The sequence below is a fragment of the Trachurus japonicus genome, chromosome 8 (assembly GCF_045865225.1).
Source record: "Trachurus japonicus isolate A0001 chromosome 8, Traja_1.0".
NCBI lineage: Eukaryota > Metazoa > Chordata > Actinopteri > Carangiformes > Carangidae > Trachurus > Trachurus japonicus.
The window spans coordinates 2,652,076-2,666,316 of NC_140914.1; the positions used below are offsets into that span (position 1 = coordinate 2,652,076).

Consider the following 14,241-nt stretch of genomic DNA (forward strand, 5'->3'; position numbering starts at 1 on the left):
TATTTAAGGCAGAAGCGGACGGCACAGTGAAACATGCAAACAATAAAATCTTGAACCTACATGACCGGAGATTAAAGAACTGTCTTCTGTGACATAAGGAGAAGAGAACAGAGGAAGGAAAACCACCTAAACCACAGGAAGAGTTTTAAAAGGTAACACCACATGAGTTCTGAATATACATGAACACCTCAGAAATACTATGATAAAAGGAAAGTGAAGAAGAACACACTGAACTGCTAATTGTGACAGGAAATCATCAGTGTGCACAGTGTTTGAGCTGCAAACTTTAACATGAACATTCATAAACATTTTTCTGCAAATGAATCAAAAGTGAATCTAACCAGCTCCCAGCATTATGACGTTATAGAGTATTTAATGTCTGTTTATTCAAATAAACTCAATGCTTTAAGTCTGCACTCTCACAGCATGAAATTAGTCAGCCAATCAGAGATGCATGATGTCATCAAGGCCATCGGACTCGCTGACCGAGACTGGGACGCTTGTGGTCAACCAACGCTGGATGAGAGGAGAGGCGGCTGCAAAGGAAGACGGAGAAAAGATTAAAACCAAAACACAACCAGCATTTGTGCACTGTTGTTGTTGTTGTTGTTGTTGTGATCTGCCTATTCTCACCTGCAGCATGTTTTTGTTGATGTTGATGTTGTTGTTTTTGTCTGTCCTGACTTCTCTCTCGTCCTGCCGCTGAGATGGACAGTGCCGCCATCTTACAAACACTGATTCGCTCCTTCTTGGACCCAGTCCCGCTGCCGGTGCTCCTGATTGGCCCGTCGCTGCTGCTGATGACCCTCCCTCCCGAGCTCTTGGTTCTTCCCGCGGCTCGGCTGCTGATTTTCTCGGCCCCGGAGCCACTGAGTTTGGAACCACTCCCCCCACTGCTTATACGGTTCCCTGCTGCTGAGGTGTTGAGCCACCCCCCGCTGCCCCCGCTGCTCACCCTCCTGGGGCTCTGGGCTCTTTGGCTGGTGCTTCTGCGCCCGGTGGCTGAGCTGTAAACAGGTTTCCATTCACCGCTGCCAGAGCTGCTGATCTTGTAGCTGCCAGCTGCGCTGCTGATTCTGCCGCCGCTACCTGAGGTGAATAACTGACCTCCGCTTCCGGCACTGTTACTGCGCCGGACGACACAACTTGAGCTGAGTTTGCCGCCACTCCCGGCACTGGTAAGTTTCGTTCTACCACTTGTGTTGCTGTTTGTTGAACTAAGCACTGGGTCCTCATTTCCACCGATTCTCTCTGCGCTTCTACTCAAACGTCCACTGCTCCCACCATAAACCCTCCACTCCCCGCTTCCCAAGCTGCCTTGCCTCCTTCCTTGACCAAACGTAACCTCTGACAGGCTGTCTTCACTCTCTGACTTCAGTAAGCTGTCGTTGCTAGCTGGATTGCTGATAATGTTGCCGGTACTTCCACCATAATATCTCCCCTCTTGACTCCCTCTGGACGCACCATTGCTGCCAGTCACAGTGTTCCTAGACCTATGACTGGCAATGTAAAGCACTGACTCCATACTTCCTGCCCTGCCAAACCGCCCAGCCTCTGGTTGAATTGTTGCAGGGTGCATGGCCGTCGACTGGCACTCTTCACTCCTTGAGCGGGGTAAGCTAACACGGTTATCCACCCTGTTCTTATTTTCAAAACTGTTTGTGTAAGCCATGAACTCTCCACTCCCTCTTTTACTAAACCTCCCTGTATTTGCTCGGCTTGTCACATTATCTGTGGCCTCTGACTGGCCTTCTTCGCCCTCAGTTTTTGATGCGCTCAGTCTTCTATGTCCAAAACTGCTGCCATAAACCATAAACTCTCCACCACCTTGGATTGTTTTCCCTGCTGTAGCAGCCTCTGAATGACTACTGACTGTACTTGATGAAGTCAGGACAGTGCTACTCAAACTAACTGCTGCCTTGCCACCCCTGCTGCCCTCCACAACTCCTGACTCAATAGCCACACTGCTGCTTATGCTGACAGCCTTTTTCTGATCTCCTCCAACAGACAAACTCTCCCCATTGATCACTGTGACACTCACGCCACTATTACTGCTCTCACCTGCCACGACTTGTTCTCCACTGAATGATACCGACTTGCCTTCCTTTTTTGTCTCAAGAGTGCACGTCTCGACTGATCTCACATGGCCAGTTGGCTCAGTTAGGCATGATTCCTTATTATTACCTTCAGCAACTGGATCCTTAGTCTCAATTTTAACATGTTCTTCTGTAACAACAGGGCAAAGTTCTTTGTCAATCATTGTCATTGACACTTCTGTCTCAGCTGAATTCAGCTGTACACCTGTAGTCAAGCTTGCATCTGTTTTTGTTGAGTTCAGTAATACGTCCGTTACTGCTGAACTTTGCTCTGTGGGGACAGATGAACTCAAAGCCACATCAGAATCTGTTACACTTACACATGTTTTGGATTCTGTGGTACTCAACAATGTTTCTTGAACCTCCACTGTTACTGACGCCATAGGAGCCTCTGTTACCTTGTTGGTATCATGGAAACTCTTGACTACCATTACCTCATTTGTTCCCAGTTCTAGTGTCTCCAAAATATCTGTACTTGCTGTTGTACTCTCAAGGTTGTTGTTGCTGACCTGGCTACTTAATGAAACAGTCGAAATGATTGACTCTGTATCTGCTTTCTCTAATTGCTTTTCTATGTCCTCATCATTCACTTCGCTGGGAGTCTCCTCCTGAACCACCTCAAGGACAACTTCAACCCTATCGCTGCTACTCTCTGAGAGTGGCTCTTGCTGTATTTCTGTTTCTGCAGCAAGTATCGTTTTGATGATCTCGGTTTGAATGTGTGTTTCTGTTTCATTGACATGCGAACTAGCTTCTCTGGCAGTTTGCTCGTATTCATGTATCTGATCCACATCAGACTTCACTGTGGTCCCTTCAGGAAGAACTGAAGAGTTGTAGAGGGAGTAAGCCAGATTGGAAGCTTTGATCGATGTCAGTGTTGAGTTCTGTGGGTGTGTCGTCTGGGCATTTACTGACTGGGTTGCAGTTACTCTTTCAAAAATGGAGGTAACTGCTGGTGTTTCTTTGACAATAAGGCCACTGCCTGACTGGGTTGCAGTTACTCTTTCAAAAACGGAGGTAACTGCTGGTGTTTCTTTGACGGTAAGGGCACTGCCTGACTGGGTTGCAGTTACTCTTTCAAAAATGGAGGTAACTGCTGGCGTTTCTTTGACAGTAAGGGTATTGACTGGCTGGTTTATAGTCACTGATTCGGAAACAGAGGTAACTACTGGTGTTTCTTTGATGGTAAGGCCACTACCTGACTGGGTTGCGGTTACTCTTTCAAAAACGGAGGTAACTGCTGGTGTTTCTTTGACGGTAAGGGTACTGACTGGCTGGTTTGTGGTCACTGTTTCAGAAACAGAGGTAACTACTGGTGTTTCTTTGATGGTAAGGCCACTGCCTGACTGGGTTGCAGTTACTCTTTCAAAAACGGAGGTAACTGCTGGTGTTTCTTTGATGGTAAGGGTACTGTCTGATTGGTCTGTGGTCACTCTTTCAAAAATAGAGTTAACTACTGGTGTTTCTTTGATGCTAATGGTGCTGATTGGCTGGTTTGTGGTCACTGTTTCAGTAACAGTGGTAACTGCTGGTGTTTCTTTGACAATAAGGGTACTGTCTGACTGGTTTGTGGTCACTCTTTCAAAAACAGAGGTAACTGCTGGTGTTTCTTTGATAGTAAGGGTACTGTCTGACTTGTTTGCAGTCACTGTTTCAAAAACAGAGGTAACTGCCGGTGTTTCTTTGACGGTAAGGGTACTGACTGGCTGGTGTGTGGTGACTCTTTCAAAAACAGAGGTAACTGCTGGTGTTTCTTTGAGGCTAAGACCACTGCCTGACTGGGTTGTGCTTACTCTTTCAAATATAGAGGTAACTACTGGTGTTTCTTTGATAGTAAGGGTACTAACTGGCTGTTTTGTGGTCACTGTTTCAAAAACAGAGGTAGCTGCTGGTGTTTCTTTGACGGCAAGGGTACTGTCTAACTGGTTTGTGGTCACGGTTTCAAAAACAGAGGTAACTGCTGGTGTTTCTTTGACGGCAAGGGTACTGTCTAACTGGTTTGTGGTCACTGTTTCAGAAACAGAGGTAACTATTGGTGTTTCTTTGATGGTAAGGGTGCTGATTGGCTGGTTTGCAGTAACTGTTTCAAAAACAGAGGTAACTACTGGTGTTTCTTTGACGGTAAGGGTACTGTCTGACTGGTGTGTGGTCACTGTTTCAAAAACAGAGGTAACTACTGGTGTTTCTTTGACGGTAAGGGTACTGTCTGACTGGTGTGTGGTCACTGTTTCAAAAACAGAGGTAACTACTGGTGTTTCTTCGATGGTGAGGGTACTCACTGGCTGGTTTGTGGTCTGATTTGTGGTCACTCTTTCAAAAACCGAGGTTACTACTGGTGTTTCTTTGACGGTAAGGGTACTGACTGGCTGGTTTATGGTCACTGTTTCAGAAACAGAGGTCACTGCTGGTGTTTCTTTGACTGTAAGGGTACTGTCTGACTTGTTTGCAGTCACTGTTTCAAAAACAGAGGTAACTGCCGGTGTTTCTTTGATAGTAAGGGTACTGCCTGACTTGTTTGTGGTCACTGTTTCAGAAACAGAGGTAACTGTTTCAAAAACAGTGGTAACTACTGGTGTTTCTTTGACAGTAATGGCACTGCCTGACTGGTTTGTGGTCACTGTTTCAGAAACAGAGGTAACTGCTGGTGTGTCTTTGACAGTAAGGACACTGTCTGGCTGGTTTGCGGTCACTGTTTCAAGAACAGTGGTAACTGCTGGTGTTTCTTTGACAGTAAGGGTACTGTCTGACTGGTTTCTGGTCACTGTTTCAAAAACAGAGGTAACTACTGGTGTTTCTTTGACGGTAATGGCACTGCCTGACTTGTTTGTGGTCACTGTTTCAAAAACGGAAGCAACAACTGGTGTTTCCCTGACGGTAAGAGTACTGACTCTCTGGTTTGCGGTCACTGTTTCAAAAAGAGGGGTAACTACTGGTGTTTCTTTGACGGTCCAGGCGTCTGCCACCTGATGATTTCCTCCCCATACACTGATTTCTCTGTCTGGCATCAATATTTCAGAGGCAGCAGGGTATGCTGAAGCACAGGAGGAAAGGAAGGTGGGCCTGGAGTACAGTTGAAGACTTGAGACTCTGTTTGAAATTGTAAAGAGAAAAAAAAGTTGAGAACGGGGCAGAAATTATTGTTCAAACCACAAAGGCATAAAACTAAAGTCCAATGAAAGCATATAAGTTTTTATGTCAAATATGCAAAACGACTGGTTTGTCCTGTTCTGTAATGACGACACATTGAGGTGCATGATGTCATTTATCTGTTAGATTTCTGTTATCACTGGCTCATACCGTTCTTGATTCAATCCGTCCAACAGCATCTTGTAGTCATGTATCTCTGTCTCAAGCCTGTTCTTGATGTCCAGCAGGATGTGATAGTCATAATTCTGCTGAGCTGCAGTCTGCTGCGCTGAGTCCAAGTCTCTGCACAGATCATCTGCTCTCCGTTGCAGCGCAACCAGCTGCAGGACAAAGGACTCAGTCAGCTCTTCCCCAGAGTCCTCCAACAGGATGTTCTACACAAGCACAGAGATGGATAATGGTTAGTGTTGTGTAGAGGGCAGTTTGTGTGTAACAGCGTTTAAAGGGATATTCAGGTATCAGTTTAACCCATGGTCTCCTCCAAAGATCAAGTTTACTGGGTCTTGTCGTGCATTAGACCATGGGTTAAACATACGCCTGAATATCCCTTTAAAATCTTTATTTAAAGAAACACTGGTTGGTTAAGGAGTCTCCAGTACTGTGATGACTCATGTGCACCAGCCTGTGTCAGAGTGGAGTGAATCACTGAGAGTCGCTGTGAGCAGGGTTTGAACCTGCGCGGGGAAACCCCATTGGATTTCGAGTCCAACGCCTTAACCACTCGGCCATCACAGCCCCTTCTTTCTGTCTCAGTCCATCAGACACTGTCACCTGCAAACGACCTCACGTGTGACGCTGAGTAGATGTCTGACATTTTACTTCTTAAAATTCAAAATACACATATGTTGTATAGTTTGGCAGCATCTGGTGGGAGAATGAAGAATAACCCAACATGGTCTCAGTTAGAGGAGGCAGCACCATGGGTTTGAACATCTGTAGGAATCCAGCTATTTAAATCAATAGGTAATCGCCAATATTACGCTGTGAGCAGGGTTTGAACCTGCGCGGGGAAACCCCATTGGATTTCAAGTCCAACGCCTTAACCACTCGGCCATCACAGCTGCTCTCTATTGGCATAGTCAAGACAATTTCAATGTTTGACAACCTGTGAACACTGTCATTATACATCTGAGTTATGTTTTTATGTAGTAGAATCTGCACGTCCTTTATGTTGGCTTTCCCTCGTATTATGGGCTGGGACCCTATTTGTACTGTTGATGAAGTTTGGTGTTGTTCGTGAGCATTATTTGTGGCTATGAGTGGCTTTTTTGATGGAGGTTGGCTCGTGGCTACAAAGACAGCAGTGTTTTTCTATCTGGCTGTCTGTGCTGAAGTCGCTACAACTACGGTGCGTTAGACAGTGGGTTGAATTTACCCTGGAGTAAACCTGCAAATGACCACACATGACAGTTTATAAAAGAATGGATCTGAGGTGCTGAGTAGATGTCTGACATTTTACTTCTTAAAATCCCAAATCTGCAGAGTAAGCATGTTGTAAAGTTTGACAGCATGTCATGGCAGAATGAAGAACAACCCAACATGGTCTCAGTTAGAGAAGCAGCACTGTGGGTTTGAACATCTGTAGGAATCCAACAACCTATATCAATAGATTATGACCAATGCAACGCTGTGAGCAGGGTTTGAACCTGCGCGGGGAAACCCCATTGGATTTCAAGTCCAACGCCTTAACCACTCGGCCATCACAGCTGCTCTCTGCTGACACAGTCAACCTGTGAACACTGTATTTATTCTAACATTCAGTCTTGTCTTCATGAAGTGTAGAATCTGCACGTCCTTTACTTTGGCGCCATCAAGTGGTGGAATTTCAAATAAACCTTCTCTCCTCCTTGGGGAGTCTGAAGATAAGGCTGGAGATTGAGACTATACAGTGATATCAGTGAAAAGCTGTGAGCAGGGTTTGAATCTGCTGTTGGATTTCTAGTCCAACATCACGTCTGGTCACATGTCAAGACGAACAATTGGTCTCTGACCTTTGGCCTAAACCAGGTCATCAGAAACATCCTAGCAAATGAAATGATGATTATTAGTCTTTTTTATGATTGGTTTGTCTATCATGTCTTGCTTTGTCTTGCCTGAGGTCTAAGTATCTGCATAAAATGTTGGAATAGGCAAGGCAGGGCAATTTTTGTATAGCCCGTTTTTACAAACAGTTTGTCTCAAAGGGCTTTACATGGCATCATTACAACATCCTCTGTCCTTAGACCCTCACATCGACTGAGGAAAAACTCCATGGAAAACCCTTTTAACAGGGAAAACCAGGAGAAACCTAAGGGTGAGCAACAGAGGAGGGATCCCTCACCCAGGACGGACAGACGGGACAGAGATGTTGTTACAATGAAATGCAATATAATGAACACCTTCTCTCAGCCCTCAGTTATAATAAATGGTAATAAATATGTATGAGAATAATATCATTATACAAACTAGCGACCCTGACCCTCACCCACCGCAACCAATGACATCACCCGCTCTGTCTCTGAAAGCTCCACACAATACATACCTATTACAAGCCCCGGGTTTTTGGTCACACGTTTATGTCATTTGGTGCCCCCTATGGGCCGACCTTGAAATGTTTTGGATGGTGTATTCTTAGTCCCCTTCTGAAGATATCAACCGAGTTTCATGACAATTGGAAAAACGGGTAATGATTTGGGACCAAAATATGCTATGCCCCGTCCTTTGCAAGGATATTTTGCTTGACGGCAGCCATGTTTTTCGACCGATTTTGCTCATTTATAACAGAAATGACTGCCTCGGTCCCCCGATGCCATGTACCAAGTTTGGTGTTCACAGCATAAATATTTCAAAAAAATCTATTCATTTTACTGTTTTGACATTATGCAAACTAGCAAAAAATCTATTAAAGCAGCGTTAACGGTGCAAGGGGCTTTTTTGTAGAGGACGATCAGGTGGATGTGTGTATGAAATTCTAAGTCAATAGCACTCATGGTGCAGCAGGGCAAGGAGAGCCTTTCAAAGTTTACACTCTATGTTATAGCGCCCCCATTAGGCCGATTGGGGTCAAATTTTGTGAAGAGCATTATTCTTATGCAGTTGAGCAACTCCGTGCACCGACCTCCTGCTCCAGCTGCCTCAGCTCCTCCTCCAGTTCAGCTGCTGCTCCTCTCAGCTCCAACAGCTCCTCCTCAGCGGGGTCAAAGGTCACCTCCAGGGGAATCGACACAGGCACCTGAACACAACACAACTGATTGAAATGCTGTATTCATCTCCTGTAAAATAAGAGCGTGCTGCTGCAGGCGGCTGTCTGTGTACCTGGGTGTTGTACCAGAGTTGGTCCTGGTCCTGGTCGAGCATCGCTGCGTCGGAGTATCTCATGGCGTCCAGCTGGTGCATCAGGTGTGATGGCTCAGCGCTCTGCACCTCCACAGCCACGTCGCCCGTCACCTGGGCCAGGACAGACTCTCGTTCCTGCACAGACAGGAAGTCAGACAGGAAGTCAGACAGGAAGTCAGACAGGAAGTCAGACAGGAGACGTGACGTGGCTGCAGGTGTGCATCATGTGCATCATCCAGGTGAGTGACACTGTTCCCTCTAAGGTGTTTTACTGTGAAATTGCACTCTGTTCCCCTCCTCTTTGCCCAGAAGACAAAAAAAGTTGCACACTCAAATATCCCCGACTAGTTTACTGTTTATTTCTCCCTAATGTGCGCTTCGAATTGTGAAATGTATGACCTTAACCGTGGTCTGTAGTGCAACTACGATTTAAGTTTTTGCTTGAGAATTATTATTACTGTTTCGTATAAAAAATGCTTCTGTGCCAAGAGTTGATGACACCAACTTGATGTTAGTTATTTTTTTCATATTGTTCATATGGCAATAAATGCAAAATCTATTTTGCCAAAACAATATTGTATTTTGTTATCATGAACTGTAACTGACCTAGATATGGAGCAGCCTAGGTAATGTTGTCAAAATAATATGTTATTAATCATTATAGTAATAGCCAATAGTATTGATATTTGGAGTTGGAGAGGTGAGGCCATAGCACCAGCATGTGGATGTACTGTGTTCGCTTAAGCTGTCGCTCACAGTTGCTCAAGCAGCTCATCAGGGGAGTTGAATTTCTGCTCAGGAGTTTTGAAAATTAGAGGGAACATTGTTGTGTGTGTGTGTGTGTGTGTGTGTGTGTGTTTGTTGCTTCACCTGCTGATACTGCATCTCCATCTCCATCATCTCCTGCGTTTCATGGTTCAACACACTCTGCAGCTCCGGCAGCGTGTGACCCACCAGCTCCTCCCCCAGCTGCCTCAGCTCGCTGAGCTCCGCCTCCAGACGGGCGCACTGCTCGCTCTCCCTTTCACTTCTGTTTCACACATGCACAGCAGGGGATTATGGGATACGTCTGCACACACATGCTCTTTACGAATATCACTCTGTGTGTCAAAGGTGTGTGTGTGTGTGTGTGTACCTGGAGTTGAGGTGAGAGATGGTCAGCTCTGCACTCAGCAGATCCAGCTTCACCTCAGCCTGGGCCGAGAGACACTCATTGATCTGTGAGAGAGAGAGAGACATCAGAACCAGGCTCTACTCAAATTACACAACCACAAAAACTATACGTCATTTACTGGGAGAAGAAAGCGCCACTGCTGTAGATGCAGTAAAACCTATTTTTATTATTTATTTTTTGTTTATTATTATTAATTATCATAAGATTATTAGAGCGAGAAAGAGAGCTGAGTGAGTTTTGAAGCTGTTTTTAGAAAAACTTTATTAGCAGCAGCAGTTGAAAGCAGCGACACCAGGCCGATCAGAGGGGGGTGAGCTGGACTCCTATCAGGATCTCAGACATCTTGAGGCAATTGAATCAAGTCAACTGGACTTAGTTTGGTCTCTGAAGACGTTTCGCCCCTTATCCAAGTGGCTTCATTAGTTTCTGTAGACTAGACTGACTAGTCAGACTAAACGTCTTCAAAGACAAAACTACCGTACTTTCTGGACTATAGAGCCACCTGAGTATAAGCCGCACCAGCTAAATTTTAAAAGAAAATACATATATAGGCCGTACCTGAATATAAGTGTCAGGTTTTCATGTTGTAACATGAGATATTTACACAGAAAGACAGTAGGGAACTGTGACAGTCTGTTCTGGTGACGCTCCTCTCCTGCATTTGTTTACAACAAAAGAAAGCAAAAAATCAATAAATGGAGCGGTGGATAACATATACAATGTTACGGCATGTGTGTTTATGTAGTCTTAACTGTCCTAAACAAAAGATTACAGGTGGTTACGGAGTGCGTTTGTGTTGTGGCGCAGCAGAGACAAGAGCTGGGACACCGGGGCGGGGAGAAAGTAGCGGCTTATAGTCCAGAAAGTACAGTAAGTCCAGTTGACTTGATTCAAGATGCCTTTGACCTGGACAGATGAGGATTTGCACAGACAGGATCTCAGACGTTCTTTGGACTTGAGTCAGGACTTGACCTGGATCTGAATCTGGACTCGATCGACCTCATTTAGGACTTGTCAGTCCTGGTGTGATGACTTGACAGTATAACGATCCCCTTGAGGACTTCAGGGTCCTTTAGTTTCCAGAACCGGTTCAGCCTGTTTGTTAATGAAAGGTTTGTTCTTACTGTATAAGATCAGTTTCAGTCTGTGACATTTCAGACTCGCTCCGACTGGTTCTGACCTTTAAGTCTGACAAGTCCTGACCTGAGACACGCATCGGTCTGGATTCCTGCGCTGCTGCTGCACATCATTATCTGTCATATACTTTGATGGTTCCTCTGTGGTGTCAGCAGTGACTCACCTGGTCCTGCAGCTGGGACACGGTCCCCAGGTATCGGTCCAGCTCCCTCAGGACGGTGGGAGACTTTCTGCTCAGCTCCTCCTGGATCAGAAACTCCAGTCTGAGGTTGTCTTCTTCCAGACACTGGACCTGCATCCACCAATCAGAGGAGAAACAAAAACCCATCATTATTTACTCATTTACTTTTATTTTTCTGGTTCCTACACAGCTACGTTAGAATAAACAGCTTTTACAGACTGAACTGAATCCATCCATCCATCCATCCATCCATCCATCCATCCATCCATGTCTAAATAATAAATAAATCCTGTTGTGAACATTAGAAGAGAGAACTTAAATAAAAAGCTACAACTGAGACGTGTTCAGATCTCAGAGACACGTTTCAGTCAAAGCACACCTCCATGTTACTTCTGTATGTTCTCTCGCTCTTTACATGACTTTACATCAAAGAATAAAAGGCAGAATCCAATCAATAGAAAAGCAATCAAGCACTAATCTTCCCCCTGAAACCTCGGTTTGTGTGTTGATTCATGTGGTAGAAGTAGAGAAGTAGAAGTAGAACCAAATAAAAGTGTGTGCATTAATCTCAGTTCAGTTTATTTGATTTGATTTATTTATTAGCACATGAGAGGAAAATATGTAACAAAAACAGCACGATGAAAGCATAGAACAACAAAAATAAAACATACAATATATAGAATACATACAACATATTACAGATGTGCAGGAGAAACAAAAAAAACCCTCAGGGCTTGTCAAGTGTTCAAACATTTAACATAAAAATAAGATGTACAATAACGTGCAATACATCATAAAACAGCTGAGAGAAGTTCTGTTATGTACTGATGTAGAGGAAGACAGGTGGTTATCGCTCAACTTGGGTCAATAAAAAATGAATTATTTGCTTCTTGAAAGAGTTTATACTTGTGCAGCTTCTAATGTGTTTGAGTTTGATTATCTATTGTGTGTGTGTTGTGTGCAATATGTGTTATGTTATGGGATATGTGCAATGCTGTTATGTCTTGTGTTTGCTGAGGTTGTACTGTTTTTTGTCATTGTGGCCATCAAGGCATTTATGGTGCAGCTACAGAGTCCAAGACAAATTTCCCTGAACGGGACAATAAAGTTTATCGTATCGTATTAATGTTCAGTGTATAATGAAGGTCTCTGCTCCTACCTGCTCTAGGTACGACGCCAGCCTGGTGTTGAGCTGCTGCATGGTGAGTCTGTCTGAGGACGGGCTGAAGCTCCGGCTGCCGTGCGGAGCTGCAGCAGGGGCCGTGCTGTAATGCACCGAGGCCCCGGGTGCATGGTAGACACGGTAACCCAGGTAACCTGGGTTCGCCGCGCCTGCACGAAGGATCTGCAACGTGTTCATCTCATCCTCTGAAGTTGGACTTTCTTTAAAGAAATAATAAAAGAGCTAAATGCAGAGTCTGAGTCTGATTCAGCTGCTACATGTTTCCATCCCTTCATCCAGCTGCTGTGAACTCCCCGATGCTGCTGCTGCTGCTGCTGCTGCAGGTGTGTCGGGGCTTGATGGAGCTCAGGTATAATCTGCTTTAACCTTTAAATCCAGATTCCTCATACAGGTTTTGGCAGGATGGCCGTGCCCTGCAGAGATTTACTCTAAAGTTCAGAGACGCATTAAAATCAGGTTTTCACTTGTTGGCAGCTGCTGCTACAGATTATTATTAAGTTGTATGACCCGAGGCAGAGTGACGGGGAGGTTCAAAAGCAAAGACGAGCAGTTGGAGAAGAAAAGCCGTTGTGACAAACACAACGTGTAAAAGGTCAGAGCTGCCACCCAGTCTCTGTAGGTCAGGGTCATCTGTCAAGAACCTCTGAGAACACGGTGACACAGATGGATTAATGTGACTGTCACACCCTCCCTCATTCCTGAGAGAATTCAGCTCCATGTGATGATGAAGACGTGGATCAGTTGGAGGGTTTCTGTGGAGGTGGAGGGGGCCGAGAGAAGACCGAAAGTTACACCTTTATATGTCAGTTTGAGAAGAGAAGACCGAAAGTTACACCTTTATATGTCAGTTTCAGAAAGCAGAACTGAGTATGTTTCCTCACAAACACAAGAAAGAAAGAAAGAAAGAAAGAAAGAAAGAAAGAAAGAAAGAAAGAAAGAAAGAAAGAAAGAAAGATGTTTTCAGGTTACATCAATTCTCTTCAATTCAAAAATAAGCTTTATTTGTACCTGGAGGGTAATTTATTAATATGTGAACACGTCCAAACAGCAAAGTGCAAAGAAGATGAAAAACAGACAGTGCAGGCAATTCATGTTATAACACGATAGATAGATAGATAGATAGATAGATAGATAGATAGATAGATAGATAGATAGATAGATAGATAGATAGATAGATAGATAGATAGATAGATAGATAGATAGATAGATAGATAGATAGATAGATAGATAGATAGATAGATAGATTCCAGGGTGTGTTTGTGTGCGTGCGCAGCACTGTACAGTGTATTTCCTCCCATCCTTTGTCTCTTCTAAGCTCTTAATTATCATACAGACTGAGTCTCTGAAATAAAGAATTCTATAATAAATAAGGCATTAGACATCAGACTGTTTATTTATCCCACACATGGGACATGTGGTTGTTGTAGTAGCATACGAGGTGTAAAAGCAGAATAAGATAAGCAAATATAGATCAATAAATACATTAATCAGTTTTTTTGTTTGTTTTGTCTTTTTGCACTGCTCTTCTCAACCAGTTTTTAATCTTGTTTCTGTGGCTGATATGACATTTCAATTTCCCTCTGGTAACTAATAGTTTTTCTTTCTTGATCTATCTATCTATCTATCTATCTATCTATCTATCTATCTATCTATCTATCTATCTATCTATCTATCTATCTATCTATCTATCTATCTATCTATCTATCTATCTATCTATCTATCTATCTATCTATCTGTCTGTCTGTCTGTCTGTCTGTCTGTCTGTCTGTCTGTCTGTCTGTCTATCTATCTATCGTTCTTTCTATCTATCTATCTATCTATCTATCTATCTATCTATCTATCTATCGTTCTTTCTATCTATCGTTCTTTCTATCTATCTATCTATCTATCTATCTATCTATCTATCTATCTATCTATCTATCGTTCTTTCTATCTATCTATCTATCTATCTATCTATCTATCTATCTATCTATCTATCTATCTATCTATCTATCTATCTATCTATCTA

General features: G+C 43.9%; 1 protein-coding gene and 3 non-coding genes across 4 annotated transcripts; all 4 read right to left on the reverse strand.

Annotated features, from left to right (window-relative positions):
• LOC146982321 (uncharacterized) lies at positions 1–12,410 on the reverse strand. Its single transcript, XM_085785571.1, has 10 exons — positions 12,210–12,410; positions 11,033–11,161; positions 9,694–9,776; positions 9,429–9,588; positions 8,520–8,693; positions 8,341–8,430; positions 5,394–5,617; positions 4,600–5,183; positions 634–2,919; positions 1–536 (listed from the first exon to the last, which is right to left on the reverse strand). The coding sequence occupies exons 1-10, from the start codon at positions 12,408–12,410 to the stop codon at positions 445–447; spliced, it is 4,023 nt and encodes a 1,340-aa protein (XP_085641697.1). The 3' UTR covers positions 1–444.
• trnas-cga (transfer RNA serine (anticodon CGA)) lies at positions 5,897–5,978 on the reverse strand. Its single transcript has one exon. It is a non-coding gene; the product is annotated as a tRNA-Ser (tRNA).
• trnas-uga (transfer RNA serine (anticodon UGA)) lies at positions 6,223–6,304 on the reverse strand. Its single transcript has one exon. It is a non-coding gene; the product is annotated as a tRNA-Ser (tRNA).
• Positions 6,869–6,950, reverse strand: trnas-uga (transfer RNA serine (anticodon UGA)). Its single transcript has one exon. It is a non-coding gene; the product is annotated as a tRNA-Ser (tRNA).
• Positions 12,411–14,241: the final 1,831 nt, after the last annotated feature.